Source organism: Engystomops pustulosus, chromosome 9 (assembly GCF_040894005.1).
Source record: "Engystomops pustulosus chromosome 9, aEngPut4.maternal, whole genome shotgun sequence".
NCBI lineage: Eukaryota > Metazoa > Chordata > Amphibia > Anura > Leptodactylidae > Engystomops > Engystomops pustulosus.
In genome coordinates, this window is record NC_092419.1 from 45,474,681 (window position 1) to 45,502,173 (window position 27,493).

General features: G+C 41.2%; 1 protein-coding gene and 1 long non-coding RNA gene across 3 annotated transcripts in view; one reads left to right on the forward strand and one right to left on the reverse strand.

Annotated features, from left to right (window-relative positions):
- The window catches only part of LOC140077443 (uncharacterized), a 41,136-nt gene extending 18,566 nt beyond the window's left edge, over positions 1-22,570 (reverse strand). The window contains exons 1-2 of the long non-coding RNA XR_011849788.1: positions 22,490-22,570; positions 19,425-19,506 (exon numbers count right to left, since the gene is read on the reverse strand). This is a non-coding gene — a long non-coding RNA (uncharacterized lncRNA). The remainder of the gene's footprint in view (positions 1-19,424; positions 19,507-22,489) is intronic.
- The window catches only part of DCX (doublecortin), a 97,907-nt gene continuing 92,875 nt past the window's right edge, over positions 22,462-27,493 (forward strand). Inside the window, exon 1 of one of the 2 annotated variants that reach the window (XM_072124667.1) lies at positions 22,462-22,586. Coding sequence is in view for 1 of the 2 variants with exons in the window: in XM_072124666.1 (XP_071980767.1) it covers positions 22,963-22,978 (16 nt within the window). In the remaining variant the exon portion in view is untranslated. Of the gene's footprint in view, positions 22,587-22,781; positions 22,979-27,493 lie in introns of those variants that run through there. The other variant, XM_072124666.1, reaches the window with a different exon arrangement.

Consider the following 27,493-nt stretch of genomic DNA (forward strand, 5'->3'; position numbering starts at 1 on the left):
TTGGGAGAGACATTCTGAGAGTTCATAAGGTACGTCAACAATGCAATGGCCCAGATGATGCCCCATATGCACAAAGACTTGATCTAGGATGGGTAATCATTGGCAATGTGTGTTCAGATAAGAATCTTAAACCATCTCAAGGGAACTCCTTTAAAACCTTTGTGCTCAATAATGGTCGCACAACTCACTTTAGGCCATGCCCTCATCATTATGAGGTAAAGCAGCATCTTTCTAACTTCCATAAGGCACCAGACATCATTCTTACACCTTATGATGACTTAGGAGGATCAGTGTTTCACACGACACAAGATGACAACAGAGTAGCTTCGTCCATAGAAGATAAAGAGTTTATCAAAATAATGGACAGTGCATGCTTCAAGGATCAATCTAACCATTGGGTTGCACCCTTACCCTTTAGGGCTGAAAGAGCCAGGCTTCCTAACAATCGGGAACAAGCATTATCCAGATTCATCTCCTTGCAATGTACATTAAGAAAGAAGCCTGAGATGAAAAATCACTTTGTGGCCTTTATAGAGAGGATTAGAAAATCCTCCAACACTGAACAATGGCACTATGTGTCATCTAACCTCAACCCTGCAGATTGTGCCACCAGACCATCGTCTCTTAGCACCTTTGCCAAGTCTTCTTGGTTGACAGGTCCAGAGTTCTTGCTGAAGGAGAATAATAAAGCATCTGATGAAGACGTCTTCAGTCTCCAAGATCCTGACAACGATCCTGAGATATGTCCTGAAGTGAGTACCCTCATCACAAAGTCTGAAAGGAGGTCCGGCTTGAACGGTCACCTATTTGAGCACTTTTCCAGATGGCTAAAACTTGTACGCACCATTGCAAGGTTCGTTCACATTGCACAGTGTTTTCATACTAGTGATGATAGCACTGAATGTCGTGGTTGGCACATGTGTCCCAAGCCTCTCTCTGCAGAAGACATTACACTAAGTGAGATGTTAGTGATACGTAATGTGCAAGAGAGTGCTTTTCATAATGAACTGAAATGTCTTCGTGACAGACAGGACATTCCAAAAAGCAGCCCAATTGTCAACATGAAACCAGTGGTTGATGATTATGGTATGCTGAGGGTTGGTGGCCACCTGAACAAGGCCAAGTTAGGAGTGTGTGAAAAGAATCCTCTCATTCTTCCTGGCCATCACCATGTTACTACATTGCTCATATGGCATCATCACGAAAGGGTCCAGCACCAGGGCAGACATTTTACTGAGGGTGCTTTAAGAGCCGCAGGTCTGTGGATATTAGGAGCGAAAAGGCGGATTGCTCACATAATTCACAACTGTGTTCCATGTCGCAAGTCAAGAGGGAAATTGCAACAACAGCAAATGTCGGACTTGCCAGTTGACAGGACGAGCACTGAGCCACTGTTTACCTATGTTGGTCTGGATGTTTTTGGGCCATGGGCAGTATCTGCACGCCGAACCAGAGCTGGTCACGCTGAGAGCAAACGATGGGCAGTGTTGTTTACATACATGAGTGTACGTGCTATACACATTGAAGTTATAGAATCCATGGACACTTCCAGTTTTATCAATGCTTTAAGACGTTTTCTTGCCATCAGAGGACCAGTAAAACAACTGAGATCTGACTGTGGGACCAACTTTACCGGTGCCTGCCGAGAATTGCAGATGGATTCTAAGCCAGTTCAAAATTACTTGGCCGACAACGGTTGTACGTGGGTCTTTAACCCTCCACACGCCTCTCATATGGGTGGTTCATGGGAAAGAATCATAGGCATCACCCGTAAGATATTGGACTCCATGTTCAGAGACTTAAACTCCTCAAGGCTCACCCATGAAACCTTAACCACCTTCCTTGCTGAGGTGTCTGCTATTGTCAACTCCAGGCCTCTTGTCCCTTTATCTACAGACTCTGAATCTCCTGTTCTTCTCACTCCAGCAACTCTCCTCACTCAGAAACTTGGATCTGTTCCAAGTCCACCTGAAGAGTTTTCATCTGGTAACATCTATCAGAAACGGTGGAAACATGTTCAGCATTTGGCCAATTGCTTCTGGAACAGATGGAAAAAGGAGTATTTAGCTCTTCTTCAAGGACGAAGAAAGTGGCAGCAGGTCAAGCCAAACTTGCAAGTGGGAGATCTTGTCCTGATGAAGGACCAGAAAGTGGAAAGGAATTCTTGGCCCATGGGGCTCATCTCTAAAATCTTTCCTAGTGAGGATGGTAAAGTCCGTAAGGTGGAAGTTACCACCACACGTCAAGGAGTCTCCAAGACATTCATTAGGCCTATATCTGAGACTGTCCTCTTGATACCAGTTGAGGAATAAGTCAAGCAGGAAGGACAATGCAAGTACATTGACTCAGTCGTTCAACGCAGAACTATGCCAGGGACAGCGGCTTGCTGCGAGCTATTATCTACCATTGAACTGTTCCTGATCAGCAGTTTTCCAGTTATTGTTGTTTGTTTATTTGCATTTGTTTGCAGGTTTCAGAATCGTCATTCTAAACCAAAGGACATTTACATAATGTTTGATCTATATATGTAGTGAAATCCAGGGATTTCAGACGGGGAGTATGCTGTTACAGCCTGTCATATTGCTCATGTTGTTATTGGTCTTGTATTGTACATTCAGTCTGCAATGATATGTTCATACTCATGTTTTGCATGCTGCCACCTAGTGGTCAAAGTTTTTATTGTTTATTAATTTGCTTGCTGTATCTTTAAGCTAGCTATCCCATCATGCACTGTTGCCCAGTTTCTCCTCCTCTTTCTGTGACATCACTTCCTCCTTCTTCATGCTGTCCTCCATTTGTGACTGTAGCAGACATGTTCATCTTCCCTGTGCAGTAGCAATGTGTTTTGACCGCATGGCATGTCATTTCTAAGGTAAAGGCATTAAACTGAACCTAAAGCACATCCATTGCATCCTCCCTTCATGCAAATGGCAACGCTGTGGAATGAATGTCAGTGAGTTCTACTATCTACCATCCAGTTTATACGGAGACTGCACTCACAACCTATCAGGGTCTTCTCCAGCGTATATCTGTGGCAGAATAGTGAACCTATGGCCATCGCCCCAGCACACCAGACAAGACTTAAAGAATCTTCCTGCAGTTCCAAGCAACTTAAAAGATGCTGCTTTCAGTCATATTTTGATACTTCGCTACTTGGGACTGTAGGAAGAGGGAGAATTAGACAGGGTTGAATTATTTTTGAAGGACCTCCTGCAGGCCCCACAATTTTCTCTGTACAGAGGGACACTGGAAAGAAGCTAAAATTATGAAAATTCTCCATCTTTCTACTGTGTTGCTGTCCTCAGGAGGCCAATATGATTGAAAGTTGTGGAACAGGGAGCAATAAGTTACTGCTTTAATTTTTGGTTGGCAGCTCACGATAAATAAGGGGGGTTTTGGGTTGCAGTTTGGGCACTCGGCCGCTAAAAGGTTCGCCATCACTGGCCTATAGTAACCAATCACAGCTTAGCTTCTAACTGCCACAGAAGCAGCAGACAATGGCTCCTGTATATGGTGGTTAATGGGGGAGATTTATCCGAAGTGTCTGAGAGCAGAACTGTTCTAATTGCCTATGGTAACCAATCAGTACTCAGCTTTCATTTTCCCTATTTCCCTCTAATTGGTTTCCGTGGGAAACTAGAAGAGTTTTAACTCAGATAAATCTCAGATAAATTAGGTATTCTGATGAATCTCATACAATAAGTATATTTTGGAAAGCGCAGGGTGAAAATTTTGGCGGTTGCAAGTTCCTGGCCCATTACTCCCGGGGAATCTAGACAAACACATACATATTTAACATGGTGACTTTTTAGGTTCCTATGCAGCCATCCGAATTAATGCAGGTGCTTCCAAAAAAGCTCTGCATTGCAAATGTACTGTCTGCAAAAACAATATTCGTCAAACATATTCTCAGTGAAAGTCCGAAGTATCTGTATAGCCTCAGAATGATTAATATTACAGAAGTTCTCCAAATACATTGTTACATTTCTTTTGCATTCTAGTCAGTGCAGCGCTCACTCCCATCACATACTCATAATGGATGTTGGTAAAAAATAGACAAGAATGAATCAAAAAGAGCGGTACAAGTCGTATATGTGCAACTTTTGGGAACATCAGTGCTGTTTATGTGTTTGGCAGCAATCCCTGTTTCCAAAAGCATCTAACCTAATATTCCTGCCATTATTAGACATTAGAGGCGACTTTAAATTTAACAAAATTATATTTTTTCCTACAAAGTCAATAAAAGGCTGCATTTAAAGGGATTGTCCATTTTCAGTAAATATTTTTGGACTATAAGGCGCACCAGATTGTAAGGCGCACCTGATTATAAGGATGAATGACAAGCAGGTGGCAGACCTGTGCACAGTTCAAGGCAGCTGTTGTCTGTAAGTATGGTTCATATATAAGGCGCACTGGACTATAAGGCGCACCTTTGATTTCTGAGACAGCAAGCAAGCAAAGAAGCCTGGGACGTTGACAGGTCTGTTACCTGGTGGCCGCGCAGTCCCATATATGGTTTGCATTCTAATCTTTACAAAAGTACAGATTGCATCCTCAGGGCTTTCTACATCTACAACCCCTATCTGGGTGGTTTCGTGGACAGCTACTGTATTGTAATTCTCCAAGTTACTTGAAGAGCATGCCACCACAGCGTTTTTAACCTCTCAGGGCACATATTCTATTGCCCGCAGCACCAGGTAATGCTTTATACATTTAAGCTACCATATATACTGATATATAAGCCGGGTTTTTCAGCACAAAAAAAACTCGGCTTACACTTGAGTATTTTTAAAAAAAAACTGTAATCACCTTTCCAACGCCCCCAAGCAGGTCCTCTTCTTTCTTCTGATGCTCCGGCTCTGTGGCCCTGCATGGTGCCGTTTCATGCACCATGACCTAGGATGCTTGATGATATCACAGCCATCAGCACACAGGGGCTGGTAGGCTATATACTGGGGGTCAGGGGGCTGGCTATATACTGGGGTACAGGCTCACTAGCTATATACTAGTGATTATAATTAGGTACCTTAGCTTATACTCAGGTCAGCTTATACTTGAGTATATATGGTATGTCTTTTCCTAAATTTATCCCCCCTTCATTGTTTATTATGACTTCTATAATTTACCCATTTTTCTCCACCCATTCAATCATTTATTACATTTTTGTGATAAACATATATATATATCCCCTTGATTTTACTTTAGATGAACTACAAATAATCTTCTTGGCCAGTTATGAAATGTATTGTTTTCTTACAGTGATTTTTATACAATGTATTTTTCAACTAACATTTTTTACTTTAGAATTGAATCCTTTATATCCTGAGTTAATACATTTATTTTAATAGTGTGGTAATAGTCTCCCTTTTCCTTTTATATATTTTTTATTCCTCTCACTCATGTAATTGAGCTATTTGATGGACATATATCAATTATATGTTTTATTACTGTACAGTTTATATTTGTGTATACATATTCTTTTATGTTTTGTAGTCTCTTTCACTTGAAAAATGGGCACTCGGCAACCCCGAAACGTGTTGTGCCTTTGAGACATTTTCAAAATAAAAATCTTATATCTAGTACACTACTGATGTGACTCGTCCGTATTACCAGTGTGCGCCAGCCATTTTGATTTCCGCTTTTATCTACTACGATTCGATTCAGTGTGATTTGAAGACTGCTTGGAAAACAGCACCATTTGGTATTTCTAAGAGGCGATAAATAGAGTTGTGCCTAAATTCTAGCACTACCAAATACTGTGAGCCTCTCTCCATTTCCTTTGCGGACAAGTTAACTGTTACGGAAATTACTACTCAATGAGCGCTCTCGTCTCCTCTCTTTTACCTTTCTATAAATACTGTATAACATACATATACTGTATATACTGCATCTGCGTATTGTAGTATACATATGCACTTTATGTGAATATAATTTTGGTAAAACAACTTGATCTACGGTATATTACAGAATTATTTGGCTGGTACCATTGGATCTTGGTGATTCCCGTCTTGGCGTTGCTGTGAGTTATTTTCGTGTAAGATTTACAGATTAGTCATACTACATGTGACCACAATCCCCATTTAACTAAATACTCCCAGACTGAGGTCACTCAGCAGCTGCCGTCCAAGCTATAAAATTATACTTGGAAGCTTACGAGGGGCTTTCTTGTAAACCCCTAATCAACTCAACAATGAGGAGATAAGGCGGACATGACAACAATGTCAGATGACCACTTGTGGTCAATAATATTTGATGTTATACTGTAGATTGAAGTATATGGCTAAATAACTGATACATGTCCAAATAGAGAATGAGCCTCTTTGAGCTTATGTGTTTTCATGGATTCATTTGCTTCAGTGGGTGAACGAGTCCACGAAAACTTGTCCCTTATTTTGCTGACCACAACAAGGCCGAACTTTAAGCTTCAGTGACTTTTGTACATGTCAGTAGGATAACCTGATTCATAAGCAGGAAATGAAAACGCACACATGGAGAACTGGGCTGGACTTTTCTGTCGGCTACAGGCTCTACAGTAGGGATGGGCTGCACCTCAATGGGGAGGGTGCAGCTGTTTTGGGGGAAAAATGGCTAGAAGGTTGGTGGAGTGTTTAAACTAGAGACCTGGGGGAGGGCAACTACACTTGTGCAGGGCAAATAGACAGTGTAGATAGAGAGCTGGGAAGAGTCATAGTCCAAAGGGGAGGAAGGGGGGCTGGAATAAGATTGGGGAATAAGGACAAAAGGAATACAGACAGGGAAAACCATATAAAGTGCATGTACACAAATGCCAGAAGCCTCACAAACAAAATGGAGGAACTGGAACTCTTGATGTTGGAGCGGAAATATGATATAGTGGGTATCAGCGAGACATGGCTGGACAGTAGCTATGACTGGGCTGTTACTATAGATCAGTGATGGCGAACCTATGACACGTGACACGCGTAGCCATTTTTGGTAACACGCGGCAGCCCAGCACCCGCGGTCCGCCCCCCTCCCTGTGTAAGGTGCTGCCCCTGTGTAATGTGCTGCCCCTGTGTTAATGTCCTGCCCCGTCCCTGTGTTTCTGCCCCCTGCTTACCTGTCCAGCGCCGCGTTGGTCCGCCCACCGTCTGCAACTCCTCCGGCTCCTCCAGGCTGCAGTGCGCACTGCTCATCACATGACTGAGGCGACCTGACGTCAGGTCACGTGAGTCACGTGACCTGAGGCGCGCGGTGCAACCTGGAGGAGCTGAGCCGCCATTATCGTCAGACCTGCCAGTAAAGCTACAGGGAAGAAGACATCACTGGGTAAGTATATAAGTTTATTATTATATTATATTTAAAGGGAGGCGGTTAGGGGTATTTTAGTAGTAAAAGTAGGCGGCTAGGGGTATTTTAGTAGTAAAGGCAGGCTGCTTGGGGTATTTTAATAGTAAAGGGAGGCGGCTAGGGGTATTTTAATAGTAAAGGGAGGCGGCTAGGGGTATTTTAATAGTAAAGGGAGGCGGCTAGGGGTATTTTAGTAGTAAAGGGAGGCCGCTAGGGTTTTTTTAGTAGTAAAGGGAGGCCGCTAAGGGTATTTTAGTAGTAAAGGGAGGCCGCTAGGGGTATTTTAGTAGTAAAGGGAGGTCGCTGGGGTATTTTATTAGGCAAGGAAGGCTGCTGCTGGACATGTTCTTAATAAGGGGAGGCCGCTGCTGGACATGTTCTTAATAAGGGGAGGCCGCTGCTGGACGTGTTATTAATAAGGGGAGGCCGCTGCTGGACATGTTATTAATAAGGGTAGGCCGCTGCTGGACATGTTATTACAAAATTAGTTTTTTTTGTAAAGGTGACACATCACTCGAGTTATTTTTTTTGGCGAATTTTGACACACCAAGCTCAAAACGTTGCCCATCACTGCTATAGATGGTTATAGTCTTTTTAGAAAGGATGGTATAAATAAAAAAGGGGGAGGGGTTTGTTTACATGTGAATTCTTGCCTCAAGCCTGTCTTGCGAGATGACATCAGTAACGCAAATTAAAATGTGGAGTCCCATGGGTGGAGATAAGGGGAGGGAAAAAGAATAATAAAATATTACAAGGGGTTTGTTATAAAGCTCCAAATATAATGGAGGCAGCAGAGGAAATGCTGATAAGTGAAATGGATGCGGCTTCAAAGCATGGTGATGTACTTATCATGGGGGACTTCAATTACCCAGATATTGACTGGGGGGCAGAAACCTGCAGGTCCCTCAAAGGTAGCAGGTTCTTGTCAACAACAAAAGACAATTACCTGTCGCAAATAGTCCTGGAGCCAACAAGAGGGGGGGCACTGCTGGACCTTATCCTTACCAACAGACCTGATAGGGTATCAAAACTACAGGTTGGGGTGAACCTGGGGAATAGTGATCATAATATCATTGATTTTGTATTACGCTTTACTAAGAGCGTTAGTGAAGGGGCAACCAACACTCTAAACTTAAGGAGGGCAAATTTTCAGCAACTGAGGGAAGATCTTAAAGGCATAGACTGGGATAATGTTCTCAAAGACAAAAGCCCACCCAAAAAATGGGACTTTTTCTCATATATTCTGAAAAAGTCCTGTGAGAAACACATACCTTATGGGAAAAAGCATAAAAGGAACAAGAAAAAGCCTATGTGGCTAACTAGTCTTGTAAGGAAAGCAATAAGCGAGAAAGATAAGGCGTTTAAGGTGCTAAAACATGAAGGTAGCGATGAGGCATTACATGATTATAGAGAGAAAAATAAATCCTGTAAAAAGCAGATAAAGGCCGCAAAAATAGAGACTGAGAGAAATATTGCCAGGGAGAGTAAAAATAATCCCAAATTATTTTTCAAGTATATAAATGATAAGAAACTAAAAACAGAGAGTGGGGGTCCCCTTAGAAATAACATGGGGGTCATGGTGGAAGGAGATGAGGAAAGGGCCAATCTACTGAATGTCGCCTTCTCAACTGTCTTTACCCAGGAAAATCCCCTGGTGGAAGACACAATGAGGAATAATGTCAATTCTTTTTGGAATGTCAACAGTTTAACCCAGGAAGAGGTACGACGTAACCACTAAGATAGATAAATCACCGGGGCCAGATGGCATACACCCCCGGGTTCTGCATGAATTATGTACCGTGATAGACAGACCGTTATTTTTAATATTTGAAGATTCACTGAGGACTGGTTATGTTCCACAGGAATGGCGCATAGCAAATGTAGTACCAATATACAAAAAAGGATCAAATAGCGATCCTGGAAACTACAGACCCATGAGTCTAACTGCTGTGGTGGGGAAACTATTTGTTTGTTAGAGATGCTATCCTGGAGTATCTCACTGTGCACAACCTTATAACCCAGCGTCAGCATGGGTTTATGAGAGATCGGTCCTGTCAGACTAATCTGATTGGTTTCTACGAGGAGGTAAGTTCAAGACTGGATCTGGGAGACGCTGTGGATGTTGTATATCTGGACTTTTCAAAGGCATTTGACACCGTGCCACATAAAAGGTTGTTATATAAAATGAGACTGCTGGTAATAGGAGAAAATCTGTGTATTTGGGTAAGTAATTGGCTTAGTGATAGAAAACAGAGGGTGGTCATTAATGGCACATTCTCAGATTGGGTTGATGTTACCAGTGGAGTGCCACAGGGGTCAGTATTGGGGCCACTTCTTTTTAATATTTTTATTAATGACCTTGTAGTGGGTTTACACAGTCACTAAGTTCATCGGATTGCACTGAAGTTCACCATCATATCCTGGTGCAGGTAAGCGCCTGTCAAGCGACACTTTTTTTTTTTTTTTAAATGCGGCAGTTTTTCCGAATCCGTCGGGTTTTTCGTATGGCCACACCCCCCAATTTCTGTTGCATGCACCCCGGCGCCGATGTGCCACAATTCGATCGCATGCACCAAAACCCCGGGTAATTCAGGGAAAATCGTGCAAAACTGAAAAATTTGGGTAACCCACCAGAAAAACGCGATTTGGGCCCTTAGTAAATGACCCCCACGATGTGCAGACAGTGAGAAAAAGAATATTTCAGTCTGCCGATATATGTCTATAAATAAGCAGATTACTATTTTAATGGGACATTTTAAGACACAGAGGGAAAGGAAAGAATGGGAGTATAAATTAATGAGGAGATTCAACACCTTACAAAGTGGTCTTAACATTCATGCAGCTTCATGACCTCCTACCTCTGACCTGGAGGCCACAAACAGATAAGAGCCAGGGCTCTTGTGTCTCGCCTCACAGGGTTTTATTGTTTTTATTGCCGCCCCGTCATAAATAAGATCAAGATCAATCTGTTGTTTTAGAGGTTTTTTTTTAATATCCTTTGATGATCACTGTTTACTGTGTATAAAATGCTGTGAATTTTCTGTTTCATGCATAACATCATGTCTGACGAAGAGAACTAATATTCTCAAAAGCTCACCATCAAATATACTCAGCCTCAAAAAGGTATCGCCTGATTTCTTCACTCTTCTTCTGTCTATGAATAAGCTCAGTGTAGGGGGCTCATTTGCTAAGGGTCGCAGATTGTGTGAAAGTTTGACGTTTTCGGGACTTGCAAGGCTTTGACAGGTATTTAAAAGGTGTCTGCGCTGGGATTGTGTCACATGTTAGCGTTTTTTGGCACAGCTGCGCTGGCTTCCATGCGTCATAATTTGGGGGGGGTGACGTCGGACGATCCGACTGATTGCACTTCTAGATTCCTAACACTTTTTTTGGTGCACACTTAGAGCTGCAAAAAATTCCCACCATTGCCTTCAATGCATCTGAAACAGTTACACTGCTCTCTTTCCTTTTCCATACCAGAGACAGTGCCGTCAAGGGCTCAGGTGTATTATGTGTCTGTGGCAGTTTTTTTTAATCTAAGTTGGCATGAAAATAAGTGTCTTTAGAGCTTGCATGTGTATTTATTATGTGTTTGCGCCACTTTTGTGCCACGGTTGTAATCAACATTTGTACAATGCGTGTTACGAGCTCTGAATGGGCTCCTACTTAAGTTAACCCGCAAATTTGTATTTAGTCCTATTTGTTTTTTTCTAATGGATCTCAGGAACATTACTAATACACAGATAAATGGTCTGTACCATCTGATTTGCGCATAGTAAATTGATTATAATAATTAATAATAATTCTTTATTTAATAATAATCCTTTATTTATATTGCACAGACAGATTATGTAGTGCTACACAGACCTTGCCAAATTGGTCCCTGTCCCCAATGGGGTCACAATCTAATCAACCTACCAGTATGTTTTGGAGTGTGGAAGGAAACCGGAGGACCCGGAGGGAACCCACGCAAACATGGAGAGAACATACAAACTCTTTGCAGATGTTGACCCTGGGACTTGAACCCTGGTCCCCAGATTATTTTTAAAGTGGTTGTCCAGTCCTTTTATCTTTATATTATTTATTTGTATATACATTCCTAAAATAAAATCTAAATCCTTAAGTGTTCTTATTTGCATGTATTTACAAGTCAACTGTTTTGTACCATCTGGTCTCCCAGGAGTGGACTATAGCCCATAGAGAGGTACACAGGTAAAACATCCAAAACGTACTCAACAAGACTGAACATTGTTCTGTGCCCCTTTCATGTAGGTTCCTACACATGGTACTAGAATCAATCTTATTGGGGAAAGGAGGATGTGTCCCTTCCCCCTTTTAATCTGCAGTTTCAAGACCTTATGAGGACCTTCAAACATCCTGAAATGGCTCTTGTGTACATGTGTAATGAGAGCAGGAGCAAATGCATCAGGATTTAAAGGGTGAAGGTTCTTTTAGGTACACAATTTGGTGGGCGGTATGGGTGGCCATGCGCCCCCTGGAGGGCCTTGGCTCCCGGCCAAACTACCTATATTATAATCCACTACTGGTCACCCCCCCCCCCCCATTCTAATTTTCACTATGCTTGAGTGATGTTTTTTATATGTATATCTTATTGACATCACTTGTCTCCATTTGATGTTTTTAATAAATTTAGCTGCAAAACTATCTATCAGTGATGTTGTCATTTTGTTAATAAAGTTTACAAAAAAGATGAAGAGGGAGACAGGAAGTAGAATGTAGATCCATTGACCCTGACAGACATGATGACAGTACTGTATATAGTTTATACTTCATACCTCACTACTTCCACCAGGGTTTGAGCAGTTGTGGTACACATACCTCCCAACTGTTCAGATCCGGTGGGACAGTGCAAAATGTTGGGCTCTGTCCCCCTGTCCTCACGTGCTTCAACTCCATCTGACGTGTGCTCTGCATTTTCACTGTCCCTCTGCCAGCTTCAGAGCCACATACAGCAGCAGTAGAGGAACAAACAGGACTGCTGCGGGTGAGCGGGGAAAAGTGATATATGGAGAAGTGGGCACCGAGTGGGCATTATAGTGAGTACTCTACTGTATAGCAGTGCTGGGAGTGGGGTAAGGGTGTGGCTTGGAGAAAACAAATTTACGCACAACAATGTGTGCGCCACATACTTTGTCCCTCTTTTGCTCCCCCAAATGTTGAGGTACATGTACTCATTAAACTGTTTAAGGGCTACTAAAAGGACATTATGATATGTGTCAAAAATAAGGAGATATTATACCATGTAGGCAGGGGCATAACTTGAGGGGGTGCAGAGGGTGCAATCGCAACCGGGACCTGGAGGCTTAGGGGCCCATAAGGTGTCACTTTCCCATATGAGACTATTACTATAAACCATACATTATAGTCGGGGGCCTGGCACAGACTTTGCACTGGGGCCCATCAGCTTCTAATTACACCACTGCGTGTAGAGGCACTAAGGCAGCAAAACATGAAGATGGCTATTTCTCTGTGTGCAATATTATTACTGTACAGTGCCAAAAGGCAACAGAGTGGGATGGACTGATCAGAGAGGACATAGCATAAAGGGGGTTTCCCATTTCAGCACATACATGTTATTGTTTGTCTATTAAAAAATTATAGAATTTCCCAAAATAATTTATGAATGAATTCCTCACAATTTCTTAGATCTCTGCTTTCTGTCATTCTACAGAAAGCTTCATTGTTTGTTTCCGTTGGACATAAATCTGATCATGGTCACAGAGGAGTGAGACTCGTGTGACCATGGTCAGATCATATCCACTGGAAATAAACGATGACGTTTTCTATAGAATGACAGCAAGCAGAGATCTAGAAAACAATGAAGAATTGATACCGAAAGTATATTGGAAAATTGTATAACTTTTCCCTATACACACAATAACATTAATTTGCCAAAATGGGAATACCCCTTGAACATATGTAAATTTGCTGGGGAAAATTGTGTCCCCTTTTCTCTTCAACGTGCGGCTTCTGAAAAGTGTAGATGTTATTATTGACCACCTTTGTTCCTTGGCAGGGCACACTGCTATAGGCCCCCACATCAAATGACTAATACATATTTGTGGTCAGACTATCCAGATGGCCAGTCCTGGAAATTACAGTATCAACTAGCACCTCCTAATTTAGACTTACTGGGGTAGTGTTATTTATTATCCTAAAAAAAACCTCTCCTAATATCCCAAAGTATGCTGCCACGGAGATGTGATTGTTGTGGTTGTTGACTCTTTTGTGCTGTGTGTGAATGCATAGCCTTGTTTTTTTATAAGTCTTTATGTTGTGACTCCAAGCCAAAACTTTTTACATGTCCTGTATTTGTACATCTTCACAAGTAACAGAAACCACAATACAAATATTTAGATACAACATCGTATTGTAACATGTAACGTCTAAACATTGTGATTCTCTGTTTGAATAAATAGTAAAATGATGGTAAATATTTTTTTTACTCAGACATCCACTTGGTCCTCAACGGGTCCTATGTCAGAGATGTTTTACACTACAAGATATCGAAACCTACAGAGGTACAGTAGAGTCTCCTAGAAACTACTACAACCCGCATTTTATGAATTTACAAATTTATAAAGGTTGTTCTTTGCAGCAGAAAAGCCAAAAGTGGGTCGTTTTCTCCTTTGGAAACCACAAGGTTCAAGGTAGAGACAGATCTCAGTGGACAAGATGTACACCCCTAGAGAAAGCTAAGCAAAACACATATCAGGGTTTTTCACATCTCCCACTCTACCTTGGTCTACCTTGCTTTTTATGTCCAATTTTTGGTTCTGACCAACCTTTTGAGCTGCATTGACGTATGATTGTGGTTGGTGCAAGGTACTTTGGGCTATGTGCAGTTCTCTTATATCTTTTGTATATAGGTGACTATGTGGAGTTGGGGGATGTGCTGATGTTTTTTTAGGTTTTCCTGTCCATGTAAAACATTTATTTAAAATATATTAAACATACATTTTCATTGTTTGTACCTTTATTTTATATGTATTTCCTTTTTTGGGTTATCAGATAGTTAAAGTTGTTACAACCCCTTTAATACATCTTCTATACCACAGGATAGGAGATAACAGAGAAAGGGGATGAGATCCAGCACAAGGAGATCCATTTTCTTGGTTAAAAGATTTATGGATTACTACTAATGAAAGAAATCTTTTATCCCAGAAAGTGGATCGCTTTGTGCTTGATATCATCCTCCTTCACTCTGCTTCTTGTCACCCCAGTCCATGTGTAGGATCTGTGCGGCATGAAGTTTGCACCTACTAAACTATTTTGTTTTTTCTCACTATCAGAGGAGATAAGAATCTGATTGGTGAGGGTCCAAGTGGTGGAACTCCCACCAAATATGACCCTCACAGTCCATGAGTTCTCCGCTCATAGTAATTGAATGAAGCAACAGGTCCAGCATGTGTCCTGCCACTCCATTCACTTCTATTGGTGTTCCGGAAATACCCACACAAGCACAGCACTTGGGCACTCCATTATACTAACTATAAGAGTACTGGAAATACCCGCACAGTACTTGGGTACTCCAATATACTATCTATGAGAGTGCTGGAAATACCCGCACAGCACTCAGGTATTGCTGGCAATCCAATATACTATCTATGAGAGTGCTGGAAAAACCTGCACAGCACTAAGGTATCTCTGGCACTCCAATATACTATCTATGAGAGTGCTGGAGATAACGAGTGCTGTGCTCAGCATTTTTTGGCACTACCACAGTAATGAATTTATTTAGGTACTGAGACTAGAACCACTTTCTCGTGATCAGTCAGACCACCAGATCAGATTATCACCTATCCATAGGATATAACAATGAAAGTTGGTACAACCCCTTTACAATAACGCAGATGAAGGGGTAGGTAAGTAATGGTTATTTTTTTAAACATTCCTGGCTTTTAACCACCCAGGCCAACACCACATGCCCCTTTTCTTCATAAGAAGACATCTATTCTTTAAATGGTTCATTTAGGTGAGGAGCCCTGAATTTTTTTTTATGGCCCAGTCTCTAGATTAGGCCACTAAACATATCTTATAGCAGCGATGGCGAACCTATGGCACGCGTGCCAGAGAGGGCACGCAGAGCCCTCACTGCTGGCACGCGCCCATCCTCCTAACCACTACCAGGTGCGGACAACCACTGTCCACACCTGGTTGTCATGGCTGTTAGCAGTATCGGAGCTGCGCTCCGATACTGCTAACAGCCATGACAGAGCAGGGTGCTGACACTTCCTGCTCTGTCACTACGATCACATCAGCGCACAGGACGGTAAGCGTCCCAGCGCTGGCAGCGAAATGATGTCATTACGCTGCCAGCGCTGGGCACCTTACTCCGTTTGCGCTGCAGTGATCAGCCGGAGGAACGAGGTGAGGTTTTTTTTTTTTTTAACTCGCGCATCCACGGGGCATAGATCAGCAGGAGGCTGATTTCCTGCCCACTCCCGCCCCTCCCCTCCCCTAAGCAACCGGCCCGAAACTTACTGCGCCGCTACCACAAGCCCCTGCGCCCGAACCCCAGCTGCTATCGCACCCCTACCCCCCCCCGCCCAAACTCCGCCCACTACTGCAATTTGCCTGCACGAACTCCGGCCGCTCTCACTACCCCCCCCCTCAACTCCGGTCACTGCCCTGCATCACCCCCTCCCCTGGAACTCATGCCTCATAACCCCATTGCCCCGAACTCCAGATGCTGCATTACCCCCCCCCCCTGCCCTAACTCTGGTCGCCCACCCTCTGCCCATCTACCCTACTGACCCCCTGGAACAACAGACACCTGAACTTCTGCCTGCCAGCATGGCCGCCACCTTGGACAACCAAAGAGTAAGTAACATATGTATTTATATGTATGTATTTATGTATATGCATATTATATTATATATTTATACCTGTGTGAGGGCTTATTTTTTGCGTAACATATTTTACTTCTCATTTATTATTCCATGTCGTGTACTGGGAAGCCGGATTTTAATACTTTCGCTGTGCGCTCCAAATCATTTGTCTCCTTTATTCTTTGGTTCGGTAAACTCACAGAAAATACCCGATTTGTAGGTTTTATTGTGTTTTAATACTTTTTCAAAAATTAAAACAGTATACGAAAAAGAAAATAGTTTCGCCATCTTGTGACGCTGATAACTTTAATGCACGGAGCTGGGGAGGTTTGGGTTTTTTTGCTTTATGAGCCGTTGTTTTCATTGCTACCATTTTGAGGACTGCGTGACCTTTTGATAACTTTTTATTACTCTTTTATGTGATGTAAAATGGTGTAAAAGTGGCGTTTCAGTGTGTATAGGACTGCTGGAATCCGAGCTCAGACAGTCCTGTGTAAATTGATTCTAAACTAAACCGTCAGTTTTCAGGTTAATTTGCCGTACTGGCACTTTGCGATAAGTCATTAGGTTTTGGGTTGCAGTTTGGGCACTCGGTCTCTAAAAGGTTCGCCATCACTGTCTTATAGTCTTAAATTGAGTTTAACAAAATATAACAAAGCAGTAAATGAATGAGCAGGTGGTGCAGGGGTTACGGATACCGGTGTGACGCTGCACCTTTATTAGCTTATAGCTGCAGTAACCAGGAGAAAGGCGGGTGGTGGACATGGGGAAGCCCTTTACACATAGATGGTCTCTCAGCTGTCAGAGCTGGTAACAGGAAGTCAGTCCAGCTGAATTACAATTATTTCTACTATGCGGCTGCAAGACCAGAATCCCTGAAGAACAGCTGAGCCGTACAGCCCACAGAGAATTCTACACATGAACAGCCATGTGCTGGCGCAGCATGACAGTGTTCCTCATGTATTACCTTGTCTGCTGCAGTCTGGGCATTGTACTAGGGCAGACTCATCATGACACACACAATGAAGTCTATGAATCAGCCATTTTTTGCTTATGGGAGAAATATGCAGTAATAAATTTACTAATAAATTGAATTTGGGTTTAAATTTGGTTCAATTTTTTGACATTAGTAATTAGCAGGTACCTAGTTTATTCCATTATTAGGTTTTACAAGGATATAAATAAGTACATTTTTATATAGCGGCATCATATTCCCTATTGCTTTACAGAAAACGGAGGACATATATAAAATAAGAGTAATTTTACAGAGCAATAATATTATCAGATGAAACAATATGAATGATATATTAAACATTTTAGGAGGGGATGAGTTGTAGTGGGGGATCCAACCACTCAAACCCCCATTCATGAGAAAAGTGTTGGTCAAGCAATCTTGCAACCTTTCCAATTACTGTGTATCTATTAGAGGTAGTAAAGTACAGGAATTAATAACAAAGAAAATAGTTCAACATGCTCCACTTACCTACTTTCTCTATTATAAACACATGAAGGAAAGTTGCCTTCTGTACAGGAAGTCGATAGGATCTACCTATTCTGTTTATTTAGTTTAGAAGGCGGTGACAGTGGATTGAGCACAGCCCTATGCAAGTATTACAATGCTTTTTACCTCCTTATTGTGCTGACATTGTTTTAGTTTCCTAATTTTTATCTCTAAATATTTCCTTTTTTTTCCAACATACTATATTAATGGTGAACACTCCACTGTTCTGTTATACTATATCATTAGTATTTTAGTTGCTCAAGTTTTTAAATATATCTTCCTATTGTCACTGGTTGGCTAACAAACTATACACATTTTCATGTTGTTCTATTTAGGTGATTTTCTGTGAGCTGAGCTGTATGGGATGTGTAGGTCGATGCCCCTAAAGGTGTCCTTATCAAACAGTAGCTGTTGTTTACCTTTGTTTTCTCTGAGCCACCATACATGTGCTCTTTTAACTCAGGCAATAGGAAAGGGGTTGGCCAGTCTTTCACATTAGTTGCCCATGTGCCTTAGATGCCTTAATAATAATATACCCTGAATGTTCATCAAGTGATTCAGAATTTCCTGATACCTACTTTTTTGCTTCCTGCAAACGCTTTATGATTCTTTGTTTACATGTCTGAGCACTGATTAATAGGAGGGGCTTCAGTAGGAAAGTAATGGCTCTCCCCCTTCCCTCTCTGTGTGTCTGTCAGTGAGACAGACTATTGGAGAGGCTCAGTGGGCGAAGCCATTAGGACAGACTGAAGGAGCCAGAAACAGCAAGTTATGTATATATGCAGAGGGACACAAATTAAGAACAGGGAAAGACTGAAGCAAAGGTACAGGTACATATAGATGCAGATATGTGTCTAATGGTTATTGAAAAGCCATGTCCATACAACTCCTGGACTGGGTTTTCTAGTGACATCGTAGGGCACCTTGACTACTGCAACATCCTTCTTTTCCCCATATGTATGCCAAAAGAATACATATTTGAATAATAGCATATGGGCACTTTCCATATGCCAGGAGAAGTAAATACATACTAGTTACATATATTCTAGAAGCACCTTCCTAATATCTTCTACACAAATAGCAAACCTCAACAGAACAGTAATAAAAAGGTATCTGTAATGAAGCTTTATTGTTAATTCTTGTTCCCATGAATTCCCAAAATTATGTAAATCCTATTGTCACACAGATGAAAAAAAACTTTGCCTGGAGTTGCACTTCTAAATTATACCAGTCCCGACTTACTAGTTTTTGTTTAGTACTACATGTCACTGTATGACATTGTAATAAACAAGGATGATATATTATATGACCTACAATACAGCCTTATTCTGTATTTTTGGGGAAAAAGGAGCCATGGACCGTCATTTAAAATCCTGGAGTGCCCCTTTAATTTGTCAGTGAACCATGGCTTTGTTCTCCCGAAAAATAATTTTAATAACCATACACTGCTTTACCTCTCAAATACACAGGTGTTGTGATGTATTACTGAAGCAGTACATGATTTGCGTTTAGAGAGATAAAGAGGAAAAGGTAAATACTTCTTTGTTACAGTATAAAACCCTCCACAACTAATTTGCACAATGTACAATTAGGTCATTCATGGAATAGCTGCTGATAACCTTCATAGAGGTTCTTTCTTTTCAGAAGATACGTGAAAATGTAAATGAGCCCTATGCTGCTGCTGCTCATCACCTTGTAACAGTGGTTTCAGGAAAGATATATAGAAAAAATAAGGGAAAATAAACAATAAACGTGACTCTCACCTGTATTCCCTGCTGCTTCGACATCACTTCTACTCTAGTCTCTGCCAGTCTTCTGTACAAGCCTGCTGAGTCCAGTGATAAGCTGCAATAGGCAGGAACAATTCATCATCTATACCGGACAAGTGGACAAGACCAGTGGGGACCACAGGAGCGGGAGCGCTGAAGCCAGGCTGGCCATACCAAGGGGGAAAATTCACTGCTTCTATGCCAGTTTTTGCAAATGCTTAATGGTGGCTACGCCACCTCCACGTGTGGGCATAAGGGCGTTCCCGCATTATTTAGAGTTTTTGTTTTCAGGTTTTTATGGCGGAGCCACCCAATGTTTACAGCAAGCCTCTTGATGTATCCGTCAAGATACGAGGGGATGTGGCCACTATCATACGGCAACTCACAATCACCGGTCTATGATAAATCTCACCCATAGTTTTTAATATGCTGGCAGTAAAAAAAAGTTAACATGCTAACATTTTCATCCTATGACCTCAAACTCTGTTCATATGTTGTGTAGCGAATGCATCACAGCTATGTGTATGTTAAAAATATTTCTATATCTGACCTATGATAAAGCCTACTGCAGTAGCATAATTCAGCGATAACAGGAAGAAATGTATACTATGTCGAATACTGTATGCACAAGCTGCTGATCATTTGGTCTTCCCTAGACTTACACATCCATATACACCTGCATACTTGGCTGATTGTACGTGTGTTCTATATGAGAATTACTAGAGAACCGCTAGTAATTGTGGTTATTTCTCCCTTCACACCATCTGCACGCCAAGTGGGCATGGAGGAACGTGAAAGGGGGTACGGCCTATGGTGGAGGAGCAAAGCACTTGGCATTCCTTGCACACTAATTATAGCCTGCGAACATTCAGGCCTGAAAGTTCAACATAGAGCGCCAACGTATGATAAATTTGAAAACTTTACAAAACTGCACCTTATACTTTTCTGCACACGTTGCAGGATGACTTACCCAGAGGCCTGTTTCTCATGTGTTTAATGCCACAATTTTGCCATGGCTGGGGTATGGAGATCAAGCTTTGCATAGTTGATTTACGCACCATGATCCACAACAATAAGTGACGATGCTTTATGTCAATGACAATTTTTTCTGGATTGTGTGTATGGTATTGTTATAAATCCCATTTATAAATCCCATTCCAGGTATCAGAAAGCCCCTGGCGACAGAGCCTCAGTGGGCCCCTTTGCAGTGGACTTGTGTGGGGGCATTAAAAATTCAAAAGCTATAACAGTCTCCAGGTCCCTAAAATATTCCCTAGTTCTTCATACCATCATGGTTATAATATATAGCCCACCTCACCCCCATTAATTTTCTGAGACCCGGCACTTGCCCACTGCTTGTGCTGGCCCTGATTGCCATGCTACCGCATTATGCTGCAGATTTACTACATGGAAATGCAACGCAACAAATCGCCATATAATACGTAATGTGTGCAGATACCCTTACAGAGCAGTTTTCCATTCTATATACATGCACACAATACACACATACACACAATATTTAGGGCAGAATTACAAATAGATGCAACATTAGAACTGAATGACAAATCTGACTTAGGGCATTTCAAGACTGCTGTGGTCGTTCCGTGAATCACTGATTGTTACACTGAGCAACTATACGTTTGGGTTTCCAGGCATCAGAGTAATATAAAATACAAGGAGTCCCTGCTCCCATTGCTCCCCTATCATGAATACAGCACAGAAGAAGGGATTCCTTGTATTATATCACAATGATGCAAAAAATCCCTTTCCCGTTACTGTGGTCAGTCCTCGAAACAGGACGGTGCATGATTAGTAATTCATAGACCGACCACATCAGAGCAAAGCTGGCTTAAGTCTAAGCCTGTGTAGTGTAACTTTACGCTTGCTATTTGTTGACTTAGTTCATACCATAACAATTGTGGCGTAATGTTGGTGCAGAAATTTTTGCCGCATGGGGTGTCTCATCATAAGCTACACTCTCTTTCCTGTGAAGCGGAAACTCTTTGGTAGAAAAGTCTAAAATCTTTATAAAATTCATGTTAGTTGTGTCATATGGTGCACAAAGTTCCCTAAAAAAGCATAAATTTAAAGGCTCATTCAGACAGTCACCACTGTGTTCCACAGACACCATACTGACCCTTTTATTGTCTGTGACATTTCACATGTCTGTGTGTATGGACCTGGACCCACAGGAAAAGAATTGGGTTATGCACTATTTTTTAATCTTTATGGACCTGGAACTTGAATATAAGTCAATGGAGCTTTTTACCTCCTATTTTTTCGGTACGGACTGCCCTTTTTTATGGTGCGCCTTCTGCGACCTTTTTATTATCTGTTGGCGCCACAAATTTATTCTATTTTTGACGCTCACAACTTTTAATGAATTTGTCTCTCAATTGTGGCGCAGCTTTTGCTCCCCCCTTTTCCTGCTCTGCTAGTTTACTGACACATTTTTGTGGTGCAATTTGTGCCGCACACTGCATTCACACTACCGTTGCCCGCCGTACCGTAGCACGCTGCTCACCCCGCCCCTCTCCAAAGGAATGTATGGAGAATGGCGCCATATGCCGTGAAAAGATAGGACATGTCCTATCTTTTCACGGGGTACGTTGTTGCCCGTAGGGCGCCGTCCGCCCATTGTGCCCATTTTTTCACAGAGTGCATATGGATGTGAGAAAATAGATGTGGATACAATACTGTTATAAAACGCGCTGAAGGCGCATGCGTTTTTGTGGACATGCGATAGGTAAATGATTCACAAATTAGAAATTAAACACTAAAACAGAGGAGGGACAATTTGAAAATGTATGAGATCAAGGAAAAGGAAAGAGAATGTTAGAGCGTTAAGTGGTTGGAAAATCAACTATAAATTGTAGCCATGTCTGTTATAAAAATGTATCTATCCTAAAATAAAAACTAAAGTGGCTGCATGATATTGTAGATACAGGGTAGAAACAGAGGCAGATTAGGAGTTAATATAGCTGCAGACAAAGGGTTAAAGCAGAGCAGGAGGAGTCTGCTGATTTTAGGCACTAGGACCAGGGAGCAGTCTCACCCACCCTGGCAGGAATCCCTTGGCTTGAAGCTTGGATAACAAAGGCAGATTGGAAATAGCCGTCATTCCAGCAGCATCCTCAGCTTGTACCAGCGCTAGTGGTGAGTAGTAGCTGCTTTCCAGTAACATCCCTGCATGTGTATCGTACAATGGGGGGAAATGTCGAAAAATCCCATGTGATGAATGAAACATATCATCATTCTGTGCTTGTATTTCAGACCACTATAGTAAATGACGTGTATTCAATCAGATATTCCTTTTCGTATTCTTGGCACGTATATCTGGCAATCTGGTATTTCTGGCATGTGCATTTTATACTGAGGAAAATGAATGGGAAGTATAGAACTGCATAGGGAAGATGTGCTGAGGGCTGTGGTGCCTTGTGTCACAGAGGTGACAGACAGCCAACAGATACGTGCAGTGGCAATCATAGAGGTTGGTTGTTACGGAAACAGGCGAGTCTTGGAATAAGCATCAATGCTGAGAGATTTCGGTAAAGGCAATACACGTGTGAATATGGATGAAGATATAGTCATGTCTGATAAAATGATGCATTTATTCCATTGATTTAACATGCACCAGAGTAGAAAAAATGATTTTTATGTAATTTTCATTAAAAAATGTAGTATACTATCTCACAGAAAAGAGGGAATCTAATATTCCTGGTGATTGAAGTGTATGGAGACAATGAATGCATGGAAAGGTGTGGACATCCATTGTTAATGCTGCCATATAGTAGTATATTGATATATCCCTCAGCAAATTACATTGGGAGGTGAAGGTTGGCGAAATTTTGTAAAATATGTAGAATATGGGAGAGGCGAATTGTCATGTGGGATTAACCCCTGTATTACATGCTGCAGATGGGATGTGTTAACAGTTGCCTTGTTCCACCCATTCTCTGCAGCATGGTGCTTACCGGGGATGTAATAGATGTGTCTGTAGAAATCCACATGGACATTTGTCACATCCTCAGCTCTGCAACATTACACAGGGCGCCTTCAGGACCTGTTATCTTTTCACTATTAAATACAGGCTCTAGTTCTGGATTTTCATAATGACTTCATAGTTCTCACTTGGCACAAAGGAATTATTTATTAGAAATTTGGCTAGCAAATCCTGTGGACTATTTTTGGCTCGTGCAGACGTGAGAGAGCAAATGTGGGTGAGGGTTAGCTGTGTCAGCTATAGATCAATAATCCTTTGTTATTGGGAGATGGCCCCTCTGGACCTCAGCTTTATTGGTGTGCATTTCAGGAACAATAGTATTCAGGTGCATCTGTCTGGATTAGCATAACCTTAATTCAGGTTTTAAATACGCCCCTCCTCCTACTGTACGTGTAAAAGCTGATACTACTTTACTGTGGATACATGACATTTATAATCTTTACAGGAAACATACAGTACATTCAGCTTTATTACAGATGTGTGGCTCAGACTTACGGTTGGGTGTCCCTTTAAACCACTCCCAACTATTATAAATTATACTCCCAAAATAAACCTAGTAATTTAACATGCAAATGGAGTAGAGCACATGTTCTTCAGAAGTAATTCTTACCAAATATACAGTTCATTGTAACATCTGGGGGCCATCAAAAATTACTTTAAGAAAGTTTTAACAGGGATGGTCCACACAGAGAAGATTGACATACTGTATTTTATTATGGATCAGGAAATCTAGGGAAGGCTCAAAGTGAATGGGCACCTTACATTTTTTTCTCTGTATATCATTGACTATTATAGATTTACACAATTTTCGATCTCTTAGAAGAAGCCCAAACAAGACCCAACAACAGCAGTGTTAGTAAACTACAGGCAGCCCCAGGGTTACATACAAGATAGGTTCTTTAGGTTTGTTTTAAGTTGAATTTGTCTATAAGTTGGAATAGGTTTATTTTATAATTGGAACATCAGACAAAATGTTTTCAATTTGATTTTCACAATTTGGAGTTTTGTGCTGTAATAAGAAAAAGGTTTATCAATAAAATCTGCTGATCATTGCAGTCTGGGACTAAAGTAATGCATCCAGAGAGCTTCACCAGAGGTCACAGTGCACAGAGAGGTTAGTCTGTAACTAGGGGTCATCTGTAAATCGGGTGTCCTTAAATAGGGGACCATCTGTATTGGATAATACAGGTGTGTCAGAGTTACTCTTTAAAAGTTAAAGTGCAAACTTATTACATTTCAGAACCAAAGCAAAGTATGAAGCAGTTTCTTACTGCTTTCAACATTTTATACTATTGGCATTATGAATAAGAAACATTTTTAGAGAGGACTTATTACATCTGCTAGCACCTTATTTTAGTAACTACTTGAATTTCTTATGACAGCTCTACACTTGAATCGTCCTTTTGCACTCCTCTGTTATTACAGTTGGCAATTTCTGAGTCATTTGACAACTGGGTGTGTCCGAACACACTCTGACACATCCAATAAGTTTTGACAGTAGGGGGATAACTTGTGGAGGACCCAGGGTGATTATCATAGAAGCTTATGATAATGTCACAAAAGGGGGATGGAAATTGAAACAACCACACCAAATATTAAAAATGAAAGCACCAGATATTACACAGTAGTAGGACCACAGGGCCCCCCCACTGTTCTATAAATTATTCCCTATCCTTTGGATAGGGACAACTTGATGTTGCTGGAATGCCCCTTTAAGCCATGAACATTAAAATATCAAAGGTAAAGTTATTGAATCAGGACTACAGTGAAGTAGTATGAGTCTATAGATGTAACCATGAGAGTTAACCACTTGGACCTCCGCTACTGATAGAAATTATTCCTTGACATGTAAGGCATCTCAGTGAGCAGAAATATTAAAACTAATTGTAAATCTTGTGGTTGACAGAATGTAGAAATGGTAGTGGGAAGGTGGCCATGGGTGATTTGTCATATTTTGACCAACATCTTGACCAGTAAAGAAATAATAGTTCTGTCTATGATCAAACAAAGAGTCAGATATGGTGAAATCCAATCCTATGTATGATTTGTAAAATGTATTGGATTCTGGGTTTAGTTTATGGATCACATTGTTATTAATGTTTGCATTTGTGGCCATAAAGCAAAACATACAGTAATACATCGCTATTGCTGTGTAAGTAATCTGTATTGTTAGGCTGGGTATTTAGGCTTTTCCTCTGAAATTAGTTGTGTAATCCTAATTTGTACAGTAATATGCTAGATTTTGACAGGTCCTCTAATCCTATCTGAATGTCCTCTCTCACACGATGCTTCGGCTGGCAGCTTTGCCTTCGGTCATCCGACTTGCAGGACATGCCATGTGATAATTGGCTTTCTTGTTGCATCTCTCAGCCATGGCAACTGATTCTTTTGTGTCGACTAAGGCTGCGGCAGAATCAAATAGATGACATCATGCCACATGTGCTAGGAGTGTCTTTTATATTTAGGAAATGTGGTGGCTTGTGGAAGAATGAAACAGATTCATGAAGATGACTCATGGGAAACACTGTAAACGCGCCTGATAAAAGCATTTTTATAGGCAAACTCTCGCACAATGCTCCATACAAGAAAAGGGATAAAGAATAGAGATAAAACATTTATGGTAATCTGAATTTTTCTGTGATTCATAAGGGATTGTATGATGTTCTGCTAACCAGATCCCAATATATATTGCATGATGATGTGCTAGCAGAATGAAAGCCAGACCCTACTATAAATATAACAGATAATACTTTAGCTATATAACCAATCTGCTTATTAAATTCAGAAAAGATATGCTTTTATGTATCTATCTTATCTATCTATAATTTTATATCTTCCTAAAATCTGTTTAATGCAATGACATAAGTATCCGGTATGTCCATAACATTCCTGACAGTTAACACATGCTGTCAGCTGTCATGATGAAAAAGCAGGAGTGTCTTACACAATCTCTGCCAAGTCCTCAAATACATCCATACAGATTGTATTGTATAGCTCAAGATGGATGGCATTTACAAGGTTCTGCACATGTCTTTGCAACGCTTTCAAAAAATAAATCTTTGATTTTTTCCCCTTTATTGGACCCATACTTGTATATAAGGGATTTTCAAATACAAAAAAAATCACTTATTTAAGGTACAGGGGTTTGCCTACGTATTTATGGCCTATAAGAGTGTTTGATTCACCAGACACAACTAGTGTCTGGTGCTAGAATCAATACAGAGAATGGAAGCAGCTGAACAGCAACCTGCTCTGTGTAGTGGCCAGGCCGGGTAACTGCAGAACAACTTTTATTCAAAAATGGGAGCTGCGCTACAGTAACACAACTTAACCACTTTACAGAAAAAAAAAAGTTTATTTTCCTTGTCTCTTTCTTGATTCCTGCAAAAGAGGCAAACAAATTAGTTAACTGTTTGGGTCTTGAGTAGATATATACTGTATATATTTTATATAAGTTGTAAAATCTGTTTCAAACAATAAAGTGAAGAATGTTCTGTTAGTCACTAGCTATAGAGAGGGAGTTGATGGCTACGATTAGCACCTAATATGAATGTCCGAACGTGTAACAGGATATATTATTTGTCATTGTAATGCAGTCTGTGATGATAATGAGATGACGGCCTTAAAGTGATGTCTACAGAATAGTGTACAGAACAGGAAATGTTACTCTATTATGGGATCAACCATCATTGGGAAAATCATAGGACAGAGGTGGTGAACCTGTGGCATGGGTGCCAGTGGTAGCACTCAAAGCCCTCTTTGTGGGCAATTAAGCCATCGACCTATCAGACAGTTCACCAGACAGGACTCAAGATATCTTCCTGCAGTCCCAGGCAACTCAAGATACTGCTCTACTTGGGACTGCAGTAAAAGTGAGAAGGTGTGGACACTTATCTTTGGAGATCCTCCTTTCTTAAATTAAAAAATAGTCCATTCTGTTCTCTGACGGGGTGGGGTTGGTTGGCGGGGGGGGGGGGGAGGGGTAACTAGTTCTCATAACAAAATTATGCATACACACTATTTAACATTACTTGATACATGTGTTCATCAAACTAAGGGC